Here is a 25356-nt window from a genome sequence, read left to right as displayed (position 1 = left end):
GCTGTGCAGCGCAGCCAAAGGAAAAAGAAAAAGGATAAAAGGAGAAATTGTGTTTTTTTAAGCTTAAGTCTTTGTCTGTTTTTTTCTAGGCAGGGATACCAATGGGACCAATACCAGCAGGAGGAATGCCTTACCTGGGACAAGCACCATTCCTAGGAATGCGTCCTCCAGGCCCACAGTACACTCCAGACATGCAGAAGCAGTTTGCCGAGGAGCAGCAGTAAGAGATCTCAGGATGCAAGGATAAAGATACATGATAGCAATCCATTTTAAAATTGTCAAGTGATCTGTAGTGCAGATTTGAAGCTCGGTGCCTTTACGGTACCTTTAAAACTCTTTAAAATACTCTTATTATTTAAAAGTTTAAAGCCAGAAGGGACCTTAGAGATCCTGTAATTGAGTCCTCTGACTTTACATCTGGGGAAAGTGAGGTCCAAAGAAATAAGCAAGTGTAAGGCTGGGTTATACAGTTACCAGTAAGACCTGGACCCGGGTTTGGGCCTCCTGAGTCCCAGAACTACTACTCTTTCTCATGTATGATACTGCCTCCTCAAGTAGAAGTTTCTTTTTTGTATGCAGAGCAAAGAGTGTTTTTATTTCTTCTGCCTCCCTCTCTGTTTTTTGTAATTACTTTGAATGTAAAATGTTGTCTCCTCCCCTTGCAAATTAGACAGGAAATAAATTCACGTCTATAATTTAGGTAAATCACTTTTTAGACTTACTTCATATATTTGGAAATTAATATAGTGGTGAAATAGGATTGTCTTCAGAAAATTAGATATAATTATCAGTGAAGTTTTTAGTTCTAGAAATGCAAGATGACTTTGTAGAAGAAATATGAATATAACAGTTGATAATCCCTGAAGCTGGCTCTTTACTAGATTGTTTTTCCTTCAGAAAACGATTTGAACAGCAGCAAAAGCTCTTAGAAGAAGAAAGAAAAAGACGCCAGTTTGAAGAGCAGAAGCAAAAGCTCAGACTTCTGAGTAGTGTGAAACCCAAGGTAACGTATTCCGGCACACGGCCTACCCCCCTGAATGTGCCTATTCTCAGTCATTTAGTGGATTTTGTTACGTGGGCACCAGCGCAAGCTGAGGCTGTGGTTGATTTGTTTTGGTTTTGTCTAAGTCTGAAAGCAAAGGACTTTTCTTTTTCTGTAAAGTTACTTTATTGTTGAGGGGAATGGGATAGCAGCAATTATCTTCTCAGCTCTTGTTTTCTGCCTTTGCAATGCTTGTAATCTTTTCTTGGGAAGCATTAATACTGGATACTTAATATCTAACAGCTGTAGCCTAAAGTATTTCTAAATGGGCCTTTTAATAATCTTCTTTAGAGTGTTGTCTTACGCCTTTGCTTTATGTCAATGTTTTTCTGACTTGGAAAATTCACTATCCGAAGTATGTGGTAAAAATATTGTAAATTGACGAATATTTGCACTCTTCTTTCAACTTATGTGGATTAGGACGATGTGTGAGAGACAAGTGAAGAAATATATATACATTTATTGTCTCCCAGACAGGAGAGAAGAGTAGAGATGATGCTTTGGAAGCCATAAAAGGAAACTTAGATGGGTTTTCCAGAGACGCTAAGATGCATCCTACTCCAGCATCACACCCTAAGAAACCAGGTAGTTTTAATTAAAAATGTTTCTTTTGTTGGAAGGTGCCTTATAGTCCCTGTGTGTTTAATTGACCATTATGTGTGTGTGCAGAGAGTGAGTTGAACTCCTCCTTCAAGCTAAGTACAGATTTGGATGTTTTAAAATTTACAGTGGGTTAAGAGCTCTGGTCTAGACAATCTTGGGGGGAAGAAACTTCTTTGTCTTCTAGTAAATGTCAGTATGACAACTTGTAAATCTTCTGTATAAATGAATACGTTAACGTTAGTAAAATCCATTCACTAAAAACAAATGTAGTAAACGAGTTTACCATTTCATTCTCATTATTTTAAAATAGTTTTACTTTTGATGTACTAGTTCATATTTTATTCGATGTGATGAAACTTACAGATTTTCTAAATGACTTCTTTAAAAAGTCATGGATTTATATGTATAAAATAGATAACTAATGAGAACCTACTGTATAGCATAGGGAACTCTACTCAGTGCTCTGTGGTGACCTAAATGAGAAGGAAATCCAAGAAATAGGGGAGATATGTATATGTATAGCTGATTCACTTTGCTGTACAATATAAAATAACACAATATTGTAAAGCAACTAAACTCCAATTTAAAAAAAGTCATGGATTAAATAATATTTCTCGTGAAATTTTATTTTTTAAAATACATTCCTTTGTAGTTTTTATTTTCATTTACCATCATTTTATTTTTTAAAATACATTCCTTTGTAGTTTTTATTTTCATTTACCATCAAATAAGCAAAAGAAAAGTACCTAATAGAGCAGGGTAAAGAGATATTTTGGGGGGTTTTTTTGCATGTGTTTTAAACATTTAGCAGTTGAAATGAGTCTTATCTTCACATAACTGTTACCACATCCTTTTTTTAAATTTGATATTTTGACATTTTATTCTCAGCTAATTTCAAGAATAACATACCATTAATACGTGAATAGTTTTCATAAATCATTCAGCAAGTGCTATTTTCTGCAGGCATGTATTACATTGACAGTTTTTATAGGTACCTTTTATAGGTGATATCAGGAGGGCATAATCTAATATTGGCACAGTAACGAGTTCCTGACTTTCTGGGACAGCTTTGCCTCTGTGCTATTAATTTCACTTGCTAGATTATATACTCAGATTATCGTTACAAACATATGCCCCAAAGTAAAATATATACTGATATTGAAAAGGGAATGGATATTAGCAATCAGAATGAGTTCAGAAAGGAAAAACATACCTAAAAATGAAAATTATAAGCTGAATAAGCTAGTCAGTAAGTCATTTAAGTATAGTCGTTGGAATGGTAAAACTGGACCCAGCATGGAACCTAATTAGATAAAGGAGAAGGCGGCAGAGAGGAATGGTCATTGTTAGGTCACATACTTTTCTATCCATATAGAATGGCCCCTTTGGACAACTGGATATGGTTTAAAAACTTCATTGTTAAGTAATAAATTGGTGTTTTGATGTTCAAGTAATCTCTTGAGTTCAATCAACATGCGTGCAGTTAGCTGTTTCTAGTTAACTGCTTCATGCTTCGCTAGAAAAATAGTTTTTTGAAGCAAGCCCAAGGAATTTCCAGAGCTTCTCCAGCTAGGGTCTTAAACCTAGGCCTAAAGTATGTAAAAAGTTTCCAGCCTTTTTACCACCAGAGGTATAAACGCCCATAGACTGTTTACCTTAAAATATTGAATATACAAACTGTACCACATAATTTTTACACTTCTTATTATATATATATATATATAGCTACAAGAGTTTCTAAGCCAAAATATATACCACATAGAATTAACATAATTCCAGTCAAATGGAAAGAAATTTTTAGCCTAAAAAAAAGAAAGAAAAGAAAAGAAGTTGGTTTAGCCTAAACAGTCAGCTAGTATATCCCTAGTAGCTGTCAGTTTTGCATTGTTACTATTTTCTACCAGTACTGATCTGAGAGCCCAAATTGAGAGCTTAAATACACACTCTCAGTAACCATTATTGGGAGGGTTGAGATTCATTATGACATGGCTTTTTTTAAACAAAATTCATTAAGGCAGTAATTTTGCATATTCATTTTGCATCTTTCATAGAACTTTAATGCTTACAGGCTTTATTTCATGGATCCAAAAGAGAAAGGTCCAAAAGAGAAGCATATAGTGTCCCCATTTTTCAAATGAGAGCCTTTTTTAAAAAAGACTGCTCCTTGTGACATTAGACTTTAGTAAATGTTAAAGCAATACAAAGAAGTTAAAAATGTGAAGAAGCAACAATAATAGTATTGTTAATGAGCATAGTATTAAACATAATCCCTGTAGAGAAGGTTTATTACATAAGTGAATCTCATATTTAACAGTAAAAAGCCACAGTGATGTTTATATCTTTTAGAGGCAAAGATCTTTTAAACATAGCTGTTAGGGTTTACTTTCTTAAATTGGCTGTTGAGTTATTTGACTTAGCACTTTATGATGTCCTAATTTTGATGCTTTGCACAAGAAAATATCACTTTGGTAATATGTTTGATGTTCTTGTTGCCTTTGTAATTTTTATTCCCCACACAGTAAGTTTCATCCTCATATGAAATATGAACTATGTTAAGTGTATGGATTAGGCATGATTTATCAAAAATTACAAGTATGCGTCATGCATTGTTTTTTACTGGCATAATGAAATTTAATCATCAGTATATATCTGTCTAAAATGTATTCAGCAACATATAGGTTGGTTCTCTTATTTATACTGGTTTGAGAAAATATTATCCAGATAAACAGATCAATTGGATTTCAAAAATAATCACCACTTTGATGTAAATTATTAGTGGTCTCAAGGAAAAAAAATAAGTGCTAACTTAATAAAAGAAGGAAAGAAATTTTGAGTTTTACATTTTTCTGTTTTTGAACGAAATGCAAAATAGCTGTAAAACCTCTTTTTAAAAAAGACTAAAAATGAAATTGAGTTATTTGTAGTGAGGTGGATGGACCCAGAGTCTGTCATACAGAGTGAAGTAAGTCAGAAAAGCAAATACTGTATGCTAGCACATATACATGGAATCTGAAAAAAAAATGGTTCTGCTGAACCTAGGGGCAGGATGGGAATAAAGACGCAGATGTAGAGAATGGACTTGAGGACACGGGGAGGGGAAAGGGTAAGCTGGGACGAAATGAGAGAGTAGCATTGACATATATACACTACCAAATGTAAAATAGATAGCTAGTGGGAAGCAGCCGCATAGCACAGGGAGATCAGCTCGGTGCTTTGTGACCACCTAGAGGGTGGGATAGGGAGGCGCAAGAGGGAGGGGATATGGGAATATATGTATGCATATAGCTGATTCACTGTTATACACAACAGAAACGTAACACACCATTGTAAAGCAATTATACTCCAATAAAGATGTTAAAAAAAAAAGACTAGGGCTTCCCTGGTGGCGCAGTGTTGAGAGTCCGCCCGCCGATGCAGGGGACACGGGTTCGTGCCCCGGTCCGGGAAGATCCCACACGCCGTGGAGTGGCTGGGCCCGTGAGCCATGGCCACTGAGCCTGCGCATCCGGAGCCTGTGTTCCGCAACGGGAGAGGCCACAGCAGTGAGAGGCCCGCGTACCACAAAAAAAAAAAAAAAAAAAAAGACTAAAAAATTGTTTGTAAATAGACATCAAAGTGTTTTGCATTCATTGTATGATTCTGTTTGTTGTTACATGTTATTTCTTATTCACCTCCACTATTCATGTTTCATTATATTCTTTTGGAGTTGTACTACATCTTAATTTCTTTTCCCCTGTGATTTTCATTTCTGTGTGTGTTTCATTGCCGTTTTCCATTTTGCAGATTATCCCACATCATTTCATTCTGCTAAAACTGTCTCCCCATCACCCGCCTTTCTTGATGAAGAAGAATTCAGTGACTTTATGCAGGGGCCTGGTGAAGCTCCCACTTGTGGGCCTTCTTCCACTTCCCAGCCTTTTCAGTCTTTCCGCCCCACCACCCCACTTGGCCAGTTGCATGCTCAGAAGGCTGGAGCACAGTATATCCCTCCAGGTCAGAGTCCAGTGTCTGTTGCCTTACATGGTGTCCCTGGGCAAATTCCTTATTTCTCTACTGCTTCAGCCTCATACAATGTGCAGAAAGCAGGTAACTACTAGACGATTAATGAAAGTATTTTTTAAATAATCTAGGATAATTTATTTCACTTATATAAGTAGAATAATACAGTGATGTTGGCACAGAAACATGTGCCTGAATATATGAGTACTGTTGAAATTCACCAAAGTTAAGAATATAGATTTTTTAATTCTGGGGGCTTCACATTCTGGAAAAGTGATTGGAAACATCTGCTCCTAAATTAGGACCTATTTAAACCACCTTAGAACTTTAAGAACACACTGAGTTCTTCAGGAGATGCCTCTTGTTTGGGGAAATCACCACCATCATTTTCTTAAGAGTAATGAGCCAGGGAAAGCAGCTTTAGAAAGTGCTTTCAGTGATAAAGCACGTTGGGGTCAGAAGCCCAGGTTCTCCATTTACTACCAGTTTGTCCCTGGACAAATCTTTAAACATTTCTATACCTCAGTTTTATCACTTGTGGGGGCGGGAGGCAGTTACTGTGTCTTGAGGCACAGAATAGTGCTGAGAGGAATCTTAGCAGACATGTACTCATCTACACGTTCTCGGTTGACAGATGAAGAAATAGGCGATAGTTAGTAGAAGTGTCTGTATCTTGTATAGGTCACCAAATTTCTAAGGTAGTACACCTTCCACTATACCATTCTACCTACTGTCTCACAGAATTCCTGAGAATCAAAGTAGATAATGATGTTTAAGTTCTCTAAAATCGCTAAAGTGTCTCAAGCCCTAGACAAATGTGTGGACTTGAATTGTTTCAAAATTTATATTATATGTGGCAGGGCCTTCCCTTTAGAATTTGGGGGGTGGAGATGGATGGTTGAAAAATTAGAAGCTTGCAGTTATATACAAATAATCCTTCATGCTGTTTGTTTAGGCCCTTCCTTGGAGGAGAAGCTCCTAGTATCTTGTGATATAAGTACATCGGGGCAGGAACAAATTAAATTAAATACTTCTGAAGTTGGGCACAAAGCCCTAGGCCCAGGTTCCAGTAAGAACCATCCCAGTTTAACGGCCAATAACGGGGGTGCTGTAGATGGACGTGTAAGTGGTACCACTACCGCAGAGGCAGAAAAGACTTCAGACCAAAACCTGTCCATTGAGGAGAGTGGTGAGCTCATGAAATATTCAGCGAAAAGCTCATTTAACCAAATGTTGCTCAAATGCTAACACCTTAGGCATTAATCTTAAAATGAATGCTGCTTGATTTTGCTAATCAAAATTTTGCTTAAAATATATTTAATGCATTCCTTTCTCTAATTAACCCCTACAATTTTGCTCTGAATTCTTTAAACACGCTGTTATTCCTTTTAAAAAAATTTCGATAACCAGTTTTTTTAATCGGAATCATTTCTGATTTAAAACTTCTTCTCCTTTTATTTTATAAAAAACTTTTTCCCCCTCAAACTTTCTGTTCTTCTATAAGGTTGAAAAGTTAAAATTTAACTGGAAAAGTCACCAATGAGAATATAGTTTTGCTTCTCTGAAATTAATCGTACACACTGCTGCCTAAATTAGATCCACATTTTTGTAAACTCAACTTGCAGAGATGAATTACAATGTGGGCAGCCCAGGAGGCAAACTTTTGGAGGCTATTTTACAGGACAAAGTGAAAAACAAAAATTTTAAACAAAAATGCTATACATCTAAGGCAGCAGTGTCATATTCAGGATTTTAAAAAATCAGACTTTGCAAAGAAGTGTTATTAAAAGCTGCAAGTGAAGCTTGGGCATTTTTTCTTTTGTTTTGCGTATGTAATCTTTAAAACCATCATCTCTCATGTTTTGTCTTTAAATTGTAATATATGTGACTGGCATCAAGCCTCATATGATCCAGAATATTGATTTTGTACATCTTAGGGGTATTTTTTTGTTTGTTTATTTTTAGTTTACACCTTAGGACATAGGTGTACAAGAGTTGCTTAGAAACCAAATTTTAGTTGTATTGGTGACTTTTTTTTTTTTTTAGTGTCTCCAGTGCTCTTCTTATAAAAAAAAACATGACACAGTGTGATTTCCCCATCTGCTACATGGACCAGTATATACATTAGATAATGTTCTTTAACTTCTTAGGTGTGGGAGTATTTCCCTCACAGGATCCTGTTCAGCCCAGAATGCCTCCTTGGATATACAATGAAAGTTTGGTTCCAGGTAAAAAGAGCTTTTTTGTCCAAGATTCCTATCTGGATACTTTACTTTAAATGTTGTAAATGTAGTTATAAATATTTACTATTGTGGTTACAGAATATGCAGAAGGAATTGTAACTTTTTCTTATTTTTTCTAAAAGAGTACAGAAAATTAAATACATCTAGTGTTGAAGACTGCCTCATAAGGACTTCTCTCATGGTCCAGTGGTTAAGACTCCATGCTTTCAGTGTAGGGGGCCAGGGTTCGATCCCTGGTCAGGGAACTAGATCTCACAAGCTGCAGCTAAAAAAAAAAGATCCCACATGCAGCAACTAAGACACGGCACAGCCAAATAAATAAATAAATAAATATTAAAAAAAAAAAAGACTGTCTCACGTATGAAATAACTATATAAATGAAGAAGTGTTTTGCTTTAATGTTTTATTGACCATCATATACTTTTATATCTAAAAGCTTTTCTTAGATTTATTATGCTTTAAAAGACACTATCAAATATTTATTTCACAGATTATTAATAACATCAAGAATAGTACTAATATGTTTAGTAAAATTTTCTGAACCCTTGGTGATTCGTTTATATATTTAAAAAATATTCTTTGACTTTGTCAGTATAAAACTATATGAAGTAAAAGACCAAATGGCATCTTTTCCTACATTGGAAGATGTTGTTTACTTTTTTCTTTATGTATGTTATTAACTACTGAGCTAAAAAATCACTGAAGTACACGTTTTGTGATGTAGTATTCAATTGGTACAAGGGAATAGCGTATTTAAGCCATATTTGATGTGCATAGAATAATGACTATTACAATGGCATTATGTTAATCACAGTATATTGCAACTTGTTCAATTTGCTTTGCAAACCCCTTAAAAACTAAAGGTAACTTTGATCTTTAGCTCTCTTTGTTGGTCATAGACTTGATCTAGATTGGTTCTGCACTTAATTTAAATAAAACTCATGCAAGATCCCTGTAGCTCAACTTTTTGGGGGAAGAAATTAGTAATGTCTGCTTTTCCTCAGAATCACATAATCACAAATTGAAAGGCTCATTTCCCAAAACCACAGGGGACTTCAGTTGTACATAAAGATAATTGATTTCCTCCCAACTGCCCGTTAGACAGATTGCATCTTTTCTTCTTCCTCTCTGTCTGCAAGCCAAACAAACAAAATCTAGATCTTGGTATATATTGGGATTCTGTCCCTTTTCTGCCAGCTTGTATTTCTTTCTCCCTTCTCCCTCCAAACATACACGGTACACATAATTTCCTAGCCAAAATACATGTTCTTATGGTCAGCCTACTAACCTGTAATCCATATCTAAATGCTAGATGTAAAATTTTTGCTTTAAGCGTTTTTCTCTGTCTGCCTTAGCCCTACTTTCATCCCCCAAACTCCTCTAACTAGGCTTGCCAGATTTAGCAAATAAGCATACAGAACATCCAGTTAAATTTGAATTTCAGAGAAACAGCAAATAGTTGTTTAGTATAAGTATACCCCATGCAATAATTGGCGTCCTGTATTTTATGTGGCAACCCTATCCCTAACAGCCTTTCCCACTTTGTCCTTTGGAAAGGCCATTTCATAGTGAAAAACTCCCCAACGGTCCCTTCCTTTTTTCAAACACTTTCCGCCATCTAACTGAAACCCTGTCTTTCTCTGAAGGCTGTGTTCCCAAAGCACCTTACCCAATGATGTTTCCTCTAATAGCCTCTAATTCACTGGGACAAGAGAAAGGTGATATTGGTATAATTCTTGCTTCCCACTGCTATTTTCAAATTAGTCCCACCATCATTACTCTACAACTTCTTTTTTAAAGTCCAAAACATCTGCTTATACCACCTCCATCTTATTGTTGTTCCTATCTACTAATGAATTATAAGACTTTCTCTTACCTTTAACCCCAAATCTTTGTCTGTAGGGCCAAACTCCAACCTCTCTTCTAAGCTCCAGACCCTAATTGTCTGCTGGATATTTCCACTTGAATATCTTTACAGCAGTTTAAACCCTTGATGTGGCTTCAGTTCTCTTAAAGCAGTTTGACTTAAGTTTATTCTTGTATAAGCAGCAATGACAACAAAAAAGATGAATCACTTGTAATATGTTTACATTTGTAATCTGGTCTTTCCTTTAATAGATGCATATAAGAAAATTTTAGAAACCACAATGACTCCGACTGGAATAGATACTGCTAAACTTTATCCCATCCTGATGTCATCCGGACTTCCCAGGGAAACTCTTGGACAGATATGGGCCTTAGCTAATCGAACCACACCTGGCAGACTTACTAAAGAAGAACTTTATACTGTTCTCGCCATGATAGCAGTAACACAGGTAGACATTGTTTCTAAGGTTAGGTCAAATTACTTTCCAATATAAACTGAGAGAATATGAATCCTTTTTTTCTACAACCTTGCAGAACTCCTTGGACATTAAAATTTAGATTATTTTCAGGATACAGTTCTTCAAAAATGTACATTTTATATGATGTGCATACTAGCAAAATATTCCTTTGTTTAAAGACTTGAATATATTAACATTCTCTGACCTAAGTGTAACCCTTCTGAACTTGAAAGTTAGTAATAGATGAGATGACTCTCTGTCCTTTGAGGTCCTTGTCTAAAACTCCTTAGATACAGATAAAGTATGCTCGGTCTGGCAGCAGTTTTTCTCATATTACAAAATCATTGTAAACGATTTGATTGTAGCGAATTAACCAGACTTGTCAGAGTGAAAATGTCAGAATTGGTATGTGTTGGCCATTTCTTTGCTAAATATTAGATTCACATTAACCTCATAACTTACTTTCTTGTGTCAAATTCCTGAGTTTTGGGAGAGTCAGAGTGGAAACATACCAGGGCTACAGATTTTACAGTTAAGTCTCTCTTTGCCAGATTTGGGTTGTATGTGGTTTGCAATTTCCTCAAGTGTTTCCATTTTCCTCCTGTTCTATGTAGAGGGGTGTTCCTGCCATGAGTCCCGATGCTTTAAATCAGTTTCCAGCGGCTCCTGTTCCAACTTTAAGTGGCTTTCCTATGACTTTGCCTACTGCTGTGAGTCAGCCAACTGGGATGCCTTCAGGCCCTGCAGGCTCCATGCCCCTCACCCTCGGACAGCCAGTCATGGGCATTAATCTTGTTGGACCAGTCGGGGGAGCTGCAGCCCAGACTCCCAGTGGCTTCATGTCAACTTACCCTGCAAATCAGGTAAATGGAGAGGCTATGCAAAATGGAGAGGCTGTGCATATTCTGAGTTATCCCTGGAAAATGAATCCAGGCAACTTTTTTTTTTTCCATGAATGCAGAAAAGGTGCTGGATTATGATGGACACTGGAGGTGAAAATTAAGCAGTATTAAAACAATACAACATTTAATTTTTCATTATTTAAAAAAAAATTTCTTAAGCCTTAAGATACTTGAATTTTGGCTAAAAGTTTATAGTTCTTTATCATATATGTCTTAAACATCAGGCTTAATAAAGCTAATTATATCCTTAGGCTATGTTTTTTGAGGAAGCTGCTAAACCTGAAATTAAGATGCTTCAGTTTATTTTTCACTTCTTAGATTAGCAAAAAACGTTTTAAACGTATATTCAGTGTCAGTAAAAATGTAGGGAAAAGGGTTTTTTGGTACAGCCTTTTTGGAAGGCATGTTTGGCAATAGCTATCAAAATTCTAAATGTTCATGTCTTCTGACCCAGCAGTCACTCGATTAGGAGTCTCACAGAACTTAGTAACTCAAATTAGCAAAAATATACAAGGATATTTGTTGTAGCATTGTTTGTTAGAGTAAAAAATTAGGAATAGCTGCATATCCATCAGAAGAAGAAAGGTTAAATAAATTTCGGTTTATCTCTACAGTGGTAAACTATTAGATTATTAAAATGAATGCCGGTAGATGTACATGTACTGCATGAAAATATGTCCATGTTCTGTAATTACATATTTTTTAAAGTGCAGAACAATATAATATAAGCTCGTTTTTCTATAAAACAAATGAACTGTTAACAGTGCTCACTTCCTAAGCATGGGATTAGGAGTCCGTTTTCACGGTTTCCTTTATACATGTATGTGATGAGTTAAAACAAACTTGTATCACTTCTGTAATTTACAGACATGATTAAAATGTTTTATAAAGATGGCAGTTTCTCAGTAATCCATTAAATGTGATTCAGCTATTTAAAAATTATATAAATTAACTGTTTAAACCAGTCTTCTACCGTTTGTACGAGAGAGCATTTTAAAACATTAGGCAGCATTCCTGCCTTAAGCACTTGAGTTGATGTTTTTGTCTAAAGGGTGTTCTTCTAAAATTAGGTGTTTGTACTTAAATAGGAAGAGTTAAAAAGTAGTTTTTGAAAAAAAAAAAGTAGTCTTTGAGGTTGACAGTTGAAGATTTGTTCTTTACCTTTTTATCATAAGACGTTTTCTGTTTCAACGTCCTCTGTAAACCTAGGTTGTCAAACCAGAAGAAGATGACTTCCAGGATTTTCAAGATGCTTCCAAGTCAGGATCCCTTGATGATTCATTCAGTGATTTCCAAGAGTTGCCTGCTTCTTCAAAATCAAATTCTCAGCACGGAAACAGGTAGAAGAGTTTAATATAGTTAACACTGTATTTAATAATTGAGAAAGAGGCCATCCACAATGAGAAGCCTAAGTATAAATAAGAGAATTAAGACTCCTTACTCTCATGCTTTCTTGGTTATTCCTACTTTCACTCTTCAAACTTCCTTCCCCTTTGTCCACCTTAAACTTCAGCTTCTACCATTTCCTCCCAGTACGCACCTGCTTAACAATATTTCTTTTTGCTTGTGCTAAACCTGATTTATTACAGCTGAGTGCACCCGTGCCCCTTATGACTTCATGTTCTTGTATTAGATCCAGGTCTTCAACTGCTGAAAAGCTTTTTAGGCAGGGGCACATAATTTGACATTTTGCAATATAACATACTATTGCTTTTCCACAGAAATCATCATTTAGAAATCTAAATATGATTATTTATCCATGTTGCCCTTCTGTTTGAGATCAGTGGCTTTTAGGCCTTCAGGTTTCTGTTTGTTTGTTTGCATAGACAGTTGCATAAACATTTTTCTAATGTTTTAACTTTTAGGTACAGTAAGTGATTCAGTATGTTGTCAACACCTTTCCATTATTTTTTTAAACATTTTTATTGGAGTATAATTGCTTTACAATAGTGTGTTAGTTTCTGCTTTATAACAAAGTGAATCAGTTATACATATGTCCCCATATCTCTTCCCTCTTGCGTCTCCCTCCCTCCCTCCCACCCTCCCTATCCCATCCTTCTAGCTGGTCACAAAGCACCGAGCTGATCTCCCTGTGCTATGCGACTGCTTCCCACTAGCTATCTATTTTACATTTGGTAGTGTATATATGTCCATATATATACTACCACTTTCTCACGTTGTCCCAGCTTACCCTTCCCCGTCCCCGTGTCCTCAAGTCCATTCTCTAGTTGGTCTGCATCTTTATTCCCACCTTGCCCCTAGGTTCTTCATGACCTTTTTTTTTTTTTAGATTCCATATATATGTGTTAGCATACGGTATTTGTTTTTCTCTTTCTGACTTACTTTACTCTGTATGACAGACTCTAGGTCCATCCACCTCACTACAAATAACTAAATTTTGTTTCTTTTTATGGCTGAGTAATATTCCATTATATATATGTGCCACAGCTTCTTTATCCACTCATCTGTCAATGGACACTTAGGTTTCTTCCATGTCCTGGCTATTATAAATATAGCTGCAATGAACATTGTGGTACATGACTCTTTTTTTTTTTTTTTTTGCTGTACACGGGCCTCTCTCTGTTGTGGCCTCTCCTGTTGCAGAGCACAGGCTCCGGACACAGAGGCTCAGCGGCCATGGCTCACGGGCCCAGCCGCTCCGCGGCATGTGGGATCTTCCTGGACCGGGGCACGAACCTGTGTCCCCTGCATTGGCAGGCGGACTCTCAACCACTGCGCCACCAGGGAAGCCCCCGTGACTCTTTTTGAATTATGGTTTTCTCAGGGTATATGCCCAGTAGTGGGATTGCTGGGTCATATGGTAGTTCTATTTTTAGTTTTTTAAGGAACCTCCATACTGTTCTCCATAGTGGCTGTATCAATTTACATTCCTACCAACAGTGTATGAGGGTTCCCTTTACTCCACACCCTCTACAGCATTTATTGCTTGTAGATTTTTTGATGATGGCCATTCTGACTAGTATGAGATGATATCGCATTGTAGTTTTGATTTGCATTTCTCTAATGATTAATGATGTTGGGCATCCTTTCATGTGTTTGTTGGCAATCTGTATATCTTCTTTGGAGAAATGTCTGTTTAGGTCTTCTGTCCATTTTTGGATTGGGGTGTTTGTTGTTTTGATATTGAGCTGCATGAGCTGCTTGTAAATTTTGGAGATTAATCCTTTGTCAGTTGCTTCATTTGCAAATATTCTCTCCCATTCTGAGGGTTGTCTTTTCATCTTGCTTATGGTTTCCTTTGCTGTGAAAAAGCTTTTAAATTTCATTAAGTCCCATTTGTTTATTTTTGTTTTTATTTCCATTTCTCTAGGAGCTGGGTCAAAACGGATCTTGCTGTGACTTATGTCATAGAGTGTTCTGCCTATGTTTTCCTCTAAGAGTTTGATAGTGTCTGGCCTTACATTTAGGTCTTTAATCCATTTTGAGTTTATTTTTGTGTATGGTGTTAGGGACTGTTCTAATTTCACTGTTTTACATGTAGCTGTCCAGTTTTCCCAGCACCACTTATTGAAGAGGCTGTCTTTTCTCCATTGTATATTCTTGCCTCCTTTATCAAAGATAAGGTGACCATATGTGCGTGGGTTTATCTCTGGGCTTTCTATCCTGTTCCATTGATCTATATTTCTGTTTTGGTGCCAGTACCACACTGTCTTGATTACTGTAGCTTTGTAGTATAGTCTGATGTCCAGGGGCCTGATTCCTCCAGCTCTGTTTTTTCTCTCAAGATTGCTTTGGCTCTTTGGGGTCTTTTGTGTTTCCATACAAATTGTGAAATTTTTTGTTCTAGTTCTGTGAAAAATGCCAGTGGTAGTTTGATAGGGATTGCATTCAATCTGTAGATTGCTTTGGGTAGTAGAGTCATTTTCACAGTGTTGATTCCTCCAATCCAAGAACATGGTATATCTCTCCATCTGTTTGTATCACCTTTAATTTCTTTCAGAAGTGTCTTATAATTTTCTGCATACATGTCTTTTGTCTCCTTAGGTAGGTTTATTCCTAGGTATTTTATTCTTTTTGTTTCAGTAGTAAATGGGGATGTTTTCTTAATTTCACTTTCAGATTTTTCATCATCAGTGTATAGGAATGCAAGAGATTTCTGTGCATTAATTTTGTATCCTGCAACTTTACCAGATTCATTGATTAGCTCTAGTAGTTTTCTGGTAGCATCTTTAGGATTCTCTATGTATAGTATCATGTCATCTGCAAACAGTGACAGCTTTACTTCTTCTTTTCCTATTTGGATTCCTTTTATTTCTTTTTCTTCTCTGATTGCTGTGGCTAAAACTTCCAAAACTATGTTGAATAATAGTGGTGAGAGTGGGCAATGTTGTCTTGTTCCTGATCTTAGTGGAAATGGTTTCAGTTTTTCACCATTGAGGACGATGTTGGCTGTGGGTTTCTCATATATGGCTTTTGTTATGTTGAGGAAAGTTCCCTCTATGCCTATTTTCTGCAGGGTTTTTATCATAAGTCGTTGAATTTTGTCGAAAGCTTTCTCTGCGTTGATTGAGATGATCATATGGTTTTTCTCCTTCAATTTGTTAATATGGTGTATCACATTGATTGATTTGCGTATACTGAAGAATCCTTGCATTCCTGGGATAAACCCCACTTGATCATGGTGTATGATCCTTTTAATGTGCTGTTGGATTCTGTTTGCTAGTATTTTGTTGAGGATTTTTGCATCTGTGTTCATCAGTGATATTGGCCTGTAGTTTTCTTTTTTTGTGACATCTTTGTCTGGTTTTGGTATCAGGGTGATGGTGGCCTCACAGAATGAGTTTGGGAGTGTTCCTCCCTCTGCTATATTTTGGAAGAGTTTGAGAAGGATAGGTGTTAGCTCTTCTCTAAGTGTTCGATAAAATTCGCCTGTGAAGCCATCTGGTCCTGGGCTTTTGTTTGTTGGAAGATTTTTAATCACAGTTTCAGTTTCAGTGCTTGTGATTGGTCTGTGCATATTTTCTATTTATTCCTGGTTCAGTCTGGGAAGGTTGTGCATTTCTAAGAATTTGTCCATTTCTTCCAGGTTGTCCATTTTATTGGCATATAGTTGCTTGTAGTAATCTCTCATGATCCTTTGTACTTCTGCAGTGTCAGTTGTTACTTCTCCTTTTTCATTTCTAATTCTATTAATTTGAGTCTTCTCCCTTTTTTTCTTGATGAGTGTGGCTAATGGTTTATCAATTTTGTTTATCTTCTCAAAGAACCAGCTTTTAGTTTTATTGATCTTTGCTATCGTTCCCTTCGTTTCTTTTTTATTTATTTCTGATCTGATCTTTATGATTTCTTTTCTTCTGCTAACTTTGGGGTTTTTTGTTCTTCTTTCTCTAATTGCTTTAGCTGTAAGGTTAGGTTGTTTATTTGAGGTGTTTCTTGTTTCTTAAGGTAGGATTGTATTGCTATAAACTTCCCTCTTAGAAGTTCTTTTGCTGCATCCCATAGGTTTTGGGTTGTCGTGTTTTCATTTTCATTTGTTTCTAGGTATTTTTTGATTCTTCTTTGATTTCTTCAGTGATCTCTTGGTTATTAAGTAGTGTATTGTTTAGCCTCCATGTGTTTGTATTGTTTACAGATTTTTTCCTGTAATTGATATCTAGTCTCATAGCATGGTCAGAAAAGATACTTGATACGATTTCAATTTTCTTAAATTTACCAAGGCTTGATTTGTGACCCAAGATATGATCTATCCTAGAGAATGTTCCATGAGCACTTGAGAAAAAAGTGTATTCTGTTGTTTTTGGATGGAATGTCCTATAAATATCAATTAAGTCCATGTTGTTTAATGTATCATTTAAAGCTGTGTTTCCTTATTTATTTTCATTTTGGGTGATCTGTCCATTGGTGAAAGTGGCATGTTAAAGTCCCCTACAATGATTGTGTTACTGTCAATTTCCCCTTTTATGGCTGTTAGTATTTGCCTTATGTATTGAGGTGTTCCTATGTTGGGTGCATAAATATTTACAATTGTTCTGTCTTCTTCTTGGATTGATCCCTTGATCATTATGTAGTGTCCTTCTTTGTCTCTTGTAATAGTCTTTGTTTTAAAGTCTGTTTTGTCTGATATGAGAATTGCTATTCCATCTTTCTTTTGATTTCCATTTGCATGGAATATCTTTTTCCATCCCCTCACTTTCAGTCTGTATGTGTCCCTAGGTCTGAAGTGGATCTCTTGTAGACAGCATATATATGGGTCTTGTTTTTGTATCCATTCCGCCAGTCTGTATCTTTTGGTTGGAGCATTTAATCCATTCACATTTAAGGTAATTATCGATATGTATGTTCCTGTTACCATTTTCTTAATTGTTTTGGGTTTGTTATTGTAGGTCTTTTCCTTATCTTGTGTTTCCTGCCTAGAGAAGTTCCTTTAGCATTTGTTGTAAAGCTGGTTTGCTGGTTCTGAATTCTCTTAGCTTTTGCTTGTCTGTAAAAGTTTTAATTTCTCTGTTGAATCTGAGTGAGATCCTTGCTGGGTAGAGTAATCTTGGTTGTAGTTTTTTCCCTTTCATCACTTTAAATATGTCCTGCCACTCCCTTCTGGCTTGCAGAGTTTCTGCTGAAAGATCAGCTGTTAACCTTATGGGGATTCCCTTGTATGTTATTTGTTGTTTTTCCCTTGCTGCTTTTAATATTTTTTGTATTTAATTTTTGGTAGTTTGGTTAGTATGTGTCTTGGCATGTTTCTCCTTGGATTTATGCTGTATGGGACTCGCTGTGCTTCCTGGACTTGATTAACTATTTCCTTTCCCATATTAGGGAAGTTTTCAAGTATAATCTCTTCACATATTTTCTCGGTCCCTTTCTTTTTCTCTTCTTCTTCTGGGACCCCTATAATTCACATGTTGGTGCATTTAATATTGTCCCAGACATCTCTGAGACTGTCCTCAATTCTTCTCATTCTTTTTTCTTTATTCTGCTCTGCAGTAGTTATTTCTACTCTTTTATCTTCCAGGTCACTTAACCATTCTTCTGCCACAGTTATTCTGCTATTGATCTCGTCTAGAGAATTTTTAATTTCATTTATTGTGTTGTTCATGATTGTTTGTTTGCTCTTTAGTTCTTCTAGGTCCTTGTTAAATGTTTCTTGTATTTTCTCCATTCTATTTCCAAGATTTTGGATCATCTTTACTATCATTATTCTGAATTCTTTTTCAGGTAGACTGCCTATTTCCTCTTCATTTGTTAGGTCTGGTGGGTTTTTACCTTGCTCATTCATCTGCTGTGTGTTTCTCTGTCTTCTCATTTTGCTTAACTTACTGTGTTTGGGGGTCTCCTTTTCGCAGGCTGCAGGTTCATAGTTCCCATTGTTTTTGGTGTCTGCCCCCAGTGGCTAAGGTTGTTTCAGTGGGTTGTGTAGGCTTCCTGGTGTAGGGCACTAGTGCCTGTGTTCTGGTGGATGAGGCTGGATCTTGTCTTTCTGGTGGGCAGGTCCATGTCTGGTGGTGTGTTTTGGGGTGTCTGTGGCCTTATTATGATTTTAGGCGCCTCTCTGCTAATGGATGGGGTTGTGTTCCTGTCTTGCTAGTTGTGTGGCATAGGGTGTCCAGCACTGTAGCTTGCTGGTTGTTGAGTGGAGCTGGGTCTTGCCGTTGAGATGGAAATCTCTGGGAGATTTTCGCTGTTTGATATTACGTGGAGCTGGGAGGTCTCTTGTGGACCAGTGTCCTGAAGTTGGCTCTCCCACCTCAGAGGCACAGCACTAACTCCTGGCTGCAGCACCAAGAGCCTTTCATCCACATAGCTCAGAATGAAAGGGAGAAAAAAAGAAAGAAAGAAAGAAAAAGATAAAATAAAGTTATTAAAATAAAAAACAAAAAATAATTATTAAAACAAATTTTTTAAGTAATTAAAAAAGAAAGAAAGAACAACCAAACGAAAAAACAAATCCACCAATGTTAACAAGCGCTGAAAAGTATACTAAAACAAAAAGAAAATGTACAGACAGAACCCTAGGACAAATGGTAAAAGCAGAGCTATACAGACAAAATCACACACAGAAGCATACACATACACACTCACAAAAAGAGAAAAAGGGAAAAATATATATATATCCTTGCTCCCAAAGTCCACCTCCTCAATTCGGGATGATTCCTTGCCTATTCAGGTATTCCACAGATGCAGGGTACATCAAGTTGACTGTGGAGATTTAATCCGCTGCTTCTGAGGCTGTTGGGAGATATTTCCCTTTCTCTTTGTTCTCACAGCTCCCGGGGCTCAGCTTTGGATTTGGCCCCGCCTCTGCGTGTAGGTCACCTGCGGGCATCTGTTCTTCGCTCAGACAGGACGGGGTTAAAGGAGCAGCTGATTTGGGGGCTCTGGCTCACTCAGGCCAGCGGGAGGGAGGGGTACGGATGCGGGGCGAGCCTGCAGCGGCAGAGGCCGGCGTGACGTTGCACCAGCCTGAGGCACGCCGTGTGTTCTCCTGGCGAAGTTGTTCCTGGCTCATAGGACCCTGGTAGTGGGGCTGCACAGGCTCCTGGGAGGGAAGGTGTGGATAGTGACCTGTGCTTGCACACAGGCTTCTTGGTGGCCGCAGCAGCAGCCTTAGCATCTCATGCCCGTCTCTGGGGTCCGTGCTAATAGCCGCGGCTCGCGCCCGTCTCTGGAGCTCCTTTAAGCGGCGTTCTGAATCCCCTCTCCTCGCGCACTGCGCAACAGAGGGAAGAAAGCCTCTTGCCTCTTCGACAGCTCCAGACCGTTTCCCGGACTCCCTCCCGGCTAGCTGTGGCCACTAGTCCCTCCAGGCTGTGTTCACGCAGTCAACCCCAGTCCTCTCCCTGCCATCTGACCTCCAAAGCCAGAGCCTCAGCTCCCAGCCCCTGCCTGCCCCGGCAGGTGAGTGGACAAGTTTCTCAGGCTGGTGAGTGCCGGTTGGCACCGATCCTCTGTGCGGGAATCTCTCCACTTTGCCCTCCGCACCCCTGTAGCTGCGCTCTCCTCCGTGGCTCCGAAGCTTCCCCCCTCCGCCACTGCCCGTCTCCACCAGTGAAGGGGCTTCCTAGTATGTGGAAACCTTTCCTCCTTCACAGCTCCCTCCCACTGGTGCAGGTCCTGTCCATATTCTTTTGTCACTGTTTTTTCTTTTTTCTTTTGCCCTACGCAGGTACGTGGGGGAGTTCCTTGCCTTTTGGGAGGGCTGAGGTCTTCTGCCAGTGTTCAGTAGGTGTTCTGTAGGGGTCGTTCCACGTGTAGATGTATTTCTGATGTATCTGTGGGGAGGAAGGTGTTCTCCACGTCTTACTCTTCCGCCATCTTGAAGCTCCTATCTCCATCTTTTTTTTTTTTTTTTTGCCATATGCGGGCCTCTCACTGTTGTGGCCTCTCCTGTTGCGGAGCACAGGCTCTGGATGCGCAGGCTCAGCGGCCATGGCTCACGGGCCCAGCTGCTCCACGGCATGTGGGATCTTCCCGGACTGGGGCACGAACTCGTGTCCCCTGCATCGGCAGTTGGACTCTCAGCCACTGCACCACCAGGGAAGCCCCATCATTTTTAAAAAGTACTTAGTAGATACTTCTTCCACTGAGTAGAGCACATGAGGCTTTGAGTAAGCAATGTGAATGTTTTTGGTTGCTTTTAGAACTTGTTTTTGTCAGGGTACATATTCTATTTCTCTTATGTTCTTATTTGTGCAGTTTCATTCATCTTTTGTATTTTAACCAATTGATTATTTCTTAGTCAACACTTCCTGCAGACACTGTATGAAGAACTAAGGGATAGGCATTATAGAGAATTAGAAATTAGGGAAAGCATTATTCTCCTGATTTTAAGAATACATCAAACACTTATAAATGACACATAGAAGAGACATACGAGGGGTGTGACTGTAAAGTACTGGGAGTTCCAAGCCCGCTGTACCAGCGCACACACGTATTAACCTGATAGACACATAACAGTTCTTTCTCAGGTCTCTTCCTCTGCACAAATTGATATGTTCTACTGCTATCTAGAACATATCTGAATGACCCAAGTCATCTCAAATTACCTCCATAAAATGATTCATTGTTTTCCTGCTCAAAGCTAAATAAGAATTTGTTAGATCACCATATCCAGTCACCTAATCAGAAACATGCTGTTTTTGTCTCCTTTCTCTCTCCTTTACCGCCATCAACTCTGTCAGCTCTGCTTGGCATGGGAAAAGGCCATGTGTGATCTGGCTCCTGCCAACCCTCTTGACTGTTGCCATTTCTCCACAGCTTACCTCCAGCCACACGTAAACCGCCAAACTGACCATGCTCTTTCAAGCTTCTGGCCTTTTCCATTCTGTTTTCTTCAATCTGAAATTCTCTCTAGTTAATTCTAGTTCCATGTCGAAAATCGGTTCATTATAGGAAGTGTTTACTAACTCCACTCCATCAGTCCCCACCTCTAAGATGAGTTAAGGGCTTCTTCTTCTCTACTGCCATGGTAGCCTGTGAACATCTGTGCCGTAATTGCCATTACTGGTTTACCTGACTGTTCCCCTCACTAGGCTGTAAGTACCTGAAGACAGTATTTCATGTGTCTGTATGTAGTACTTAGCCTGTAATATGTAATTAATAAAGATTTGTTGGATGAATATATTGTAGTATGAAGGTTACAAACCAGATTTAACAAATTGATGGTTCATTCCTCAGGGAGAAAACTTTCAGCAGATGAAATTAAAATTTGGGCATAGAAAGTTTTAAGATGGTGGCCAGACCTGAGATATATGGGGTATTAGCAATTTTGTGTGGCATTATCTCCACCCAGTAGTTTACTTTCATATACAGCCATACTTTGCAGATTTTTCTTCTTCAGTTCTGGCTTGACTACTTCTGTGCTTTTCTTGCATGAAAACATTTTGTTCATGTCTAAGAATCCACACTCGTTGTTTCTTTATTCATTCAGAAACATTTACATAGCACCTCCTGTGTGCCTGACACTGGGGTAGGCACTAGAAATACAGAAGCAAAAAGCACAGTTTCTGCTCTAAAGATTGTTAGTTTTATCTGGGTATTTATATTATCTAATAAAACTCTCTTAGAATTGCTCCTTCAGTGGTGAGTTTGTGTGTTCATGTATAATGAATTCCCTAGTTTATGATGATCTGTATTCCATATTGTGAGTTATTTTAAAAGGATATTTGTTAAATCATGATATAAATAGGTAGGACCACTTTGAGCAGTATTTTTAAGCAAAAATGGACATTATTTTTTTGAGAAGATGAAAAGGCAAGTAAGGTGTTAAAATGGGCTGGAGCCAAGAGTATTGTTAGTCTGAAAAAATGACACTAGTTAAGGGCAGGCACCAGTTATGGGATGCCTTATGATTTGTGACATAATCTGTAAAGCATTTTAGAAATAAGTGGCATGGTGAAAGTGATTTTTGCTACTAGGTATGGGATAAATGCAGCTTCCATGGTAGTCCTGTTGTGAGGTTATGAGAGTTACCCTGGGTTTAGAGTTACAGATACTGAAAAGTATGTATCTGAGAAATTGGTTGGACTCGGTGTTGAACTGGATGTCAAAGTCAAAGGAGGAATAGCACTTGAGCTGGCATGAAAGGGCATCTGAAAGGGAGCAACATCATTCATTTATCCATTTGGAAAATACTTACCGTGTGCCAGGCACTGGGGAGCCTCGTATAATAAACAAAGCGGTCATGGGGCGCTGACGATAGAATAGTTCAAAAAGGATTAAGGCGTAGGAGTTTTGAGTTGGTTTATTTTCTTTGCTTTTTAAATGGATGTATTTAGCAGGTTGAGCAACTAAGTAAAGTCACCTACCACAGCCACGTGAAGTAACTGTAAAACACAAATGATACACTAGAGAAAAAGCAAAGCACTTTTTTGTGGCCAAATTCTCTAAAGTCTTATCTTTCAATAGAATGCAGGGTCTTAAATTTTAAAACAGTATGCCTCTCTCACTGAGTACCTTTCGTTAGTATTAAACAGTAGAAATAACCATTTGCATGTTTGGAACAGATAACTACTTTATATAACTGGCATAAACACTTTGATGGTGATTACAGTTTTTTTTAATAAAAACTTTAAGGAAAGAACTGGAATGAATTCTTCCTTTGTAATATGCATAAAATTACAGTCTGAGTCATAGCGTTTTTTGAATGGAATTTTATTTTGTTGACTTCACTCAGCAGTACTACATTACTCTGAAGATCCTCTGGTTTTTTTCCAATTCTGAAAATAATTTTTAAATTAATAATATTCAAATAAATGTCATATTTAGTGGAAGATTTTACCATGGACTTTAAAGGGCCATAGCTAACGTTGGCGATCATGAAAAAACAAATAGATCATTCAACTTTGTGGTTTTTTCCTAATACATTAATTACCTTTATTCCTGTGTAACATTCTGTTCAGTGTGTTGTAGTTTAATTACTTATGGAACTTTTAGAAATCCACCTATACTGTATAAACAGTGACCTATTTGTCCAGATCAAATATGTAGCAGCTGTTTGGTATTGGTGTGAAATTATAATATTTGATAGCACTAAGTCCTCCAGGCACTGCAGACGCCCATTAGCATGCATGTGCAAGAGCAGGGTTTTTACCTTGCTTGTAGGCCACTGATAAGATTTAAATGACTGTAGAAAATTTTTGCTCCAGGGCAAAGAACTCAATAGAAATCCATTTATATAACTTGTGTGTATGGTAGTGAATGACACAAGCTAGTAGTGGAATGTAGTCATTCATATGTAAAGGTGGTTCTTCCAGGGAGCTGCCTGGGTCTGATAAGGGGGAAAAAAAAGGCAGTGCTTTTATAGTCTGTGCTTAAGCCGCCCAAGAATTACCCACACAGGTACTACGCATTACACTATTTTTCCATCCAGCAGGGAAATGTGTCCACAGGCTAAAGTATCTTTATCTAATTTTGAAGTGATTGTTGTTTTGCTGCAAAGATAGCTTCTGGAACTGCTGATGTGATCCTCGTAAAAATGCAAATTGTATTACCTCTACTGCTGCTTATCAGATGTGGGAACTTGTGCCACTAAGCAATGCAGTGTGATCAAAAGAAGGACAATTTACATCTTGGCTTGAACAGCATTTCATAAATAGATTTTTATCTTAACTATTCCACCTCTGCATTCTGAACCCATTTTAGAGAATAATTTATATTAACGTTAACATAATTTACTTTAAAATATTGGGTATACGTACTTGGAGCAGTTCACTCACAGTTTTATGGACCTAAATTTAAAATTACAGGAAGTCATCATTCTATAATAATCTATTTCTAATGCCATTCCAGTGGTTCTTATGGCTTAAGGATGATTAGATAGATGGTCAGCGTGGATCTGACTCCTTTTCACATAATCAAGAAAAGAATTATTGCTTGAGTGTTGTTTCAATATATGTTTTTTCAAGGAAAAGGATGTTGTTTTTTGTCATTTGTGGTGTACCTATATAGTTTCTAACTTTTAAAGCAGGGAGCCATGAGTTTTAACTAGGTTATCTGTGTGCCATTTTAACTCTAAGTTCTTCCTTGATGACAAGGTAAGGAGACAATGTTCTAGTCATTAAGAAATATTTCTTTTTCCCTTTTAGTGCCCCTTCTTTGTTGATGCCACTTCCTGGAACTAAAGGATCAGCTTCAGTGGATAAATATGCTGTGTTTAAAGGAATTGCAGCTGACAAGTCCTCTGAAAATACTGTTCCATTTGGAGGTAAAAACAGTTCATAAATTCATGAACCTATGAATGTAAATTTTTGTTTTTAGTGGTGACCTTTTATGGTGAATGTCCTTGAGCTGTGATCTTAAGGTTCCTAACCTTAATTGGGCTTCTGTCTTTTCATCATAGAGCCTGGTGATAAATACAGTGCTTTCAGAGAGCTTGAACAGACAGCAGAGAGTAAATCTTTAGGTAAGTTTTTGTTTCCTTAAACGGATAAATTATTTCCATTTTTAATAAGAGATTTTTATGGTTCTTTCAGTAGCATCCCAAACATTCTTTTATTTTACTGTGTGGTTGTTTTTGTTTCGTTTTGTAGCTCTGGAAATTACAAGAAAGAAAAATGTGGTTCAGTTATTAGATAATAAAATAACTGATAATTTAGAAAAATTATTTTCTAATATTTAGGGCAAACCCCAAATCAATGCAATTTCCTTTGAAGATAGTGCATTTCCTTTCACTGGAAGCCTTCAAGCCAAGTTAGACTCCTGTGACCACTTCTGGTTATTTTAACGCTCAAAACAAGACTTGAGCTGTTGGCAGTGCCGCAATCTGTGGATTGTGCGAAAGGCAGCAC

At 37.7% G+C, this 25356-nt stretch overlaps 1 protein-coding gene across 22 annotated transcripts in view; it reads left to right on the top strand.

The window, feature by feature from the left end:
* Positions 1-25356, top strand: part of SYNRG (synergin gamma) — a 92286-nt gene that overhangs the window by 27220 nt on the left and 39710 nt on the right. For 12 of the 22 annotated variants that reach the window (XM_022552723.3, XM_022552720.2, XM_089901017.1 and 9 more), the window contains exons 4-14: positions 90-220; positions 898-1003; positions 1516-1627; positions 5429-5731; positions 6600-6833; positions 7795-7872; positions 10006-10202; positions 10826-11074; positions 12323-12453; positions 24655-24773; positions 24909-24971. In XM_022552723.3, the coding sequence (XP_022408431.1) occupies positions 90-220; positions 898-1003; positions 1516-1627; positions 5429-5731; positions 6600-6833; positions 7795-7872; positions 10006-10202; positions 10826-11074; positions 12323-12453; positions 24655-24773; positions 24909-24971 (1723 nt within the window). The remainder of the gene's footprint in view (positions 1-89; positions 221-897; positions 1004-1515; positions 1628-5428; positions 5732-6599; positions 6834-7794; positions 7873-10005; positions 10203-10825; positions 11075-12322; positions 12454-24654; positions 24774-24908; positions 24972-25356) is intronic. The other 10 variants (XM_022552732.3, XM_022552727.2, XM_022552731.3 and 7 more) reach the window with 5 other exon arrangements.

This window comes from Delphinapterus leucas, chromosome 19, assembly GCF_059928025.1.
Source record: "Delphinapterus leucas isolate spDelLeu-1000000601 "Yukka" chromosome 19, BTC_Dleu_Yukka2, whole genome shotgun sequence".
NCBI lineage: Eukaryota > Metazoa > Chordata > Mammalia > Artiodactyla > Monodontidae > Delphinapterus > Delphinapterus leucas.
The sequence above is the reverse complement of the archived record's forward strand: the minus strand, read 5'-3'. Positions and strand labels throughout refer to the sequence as shown.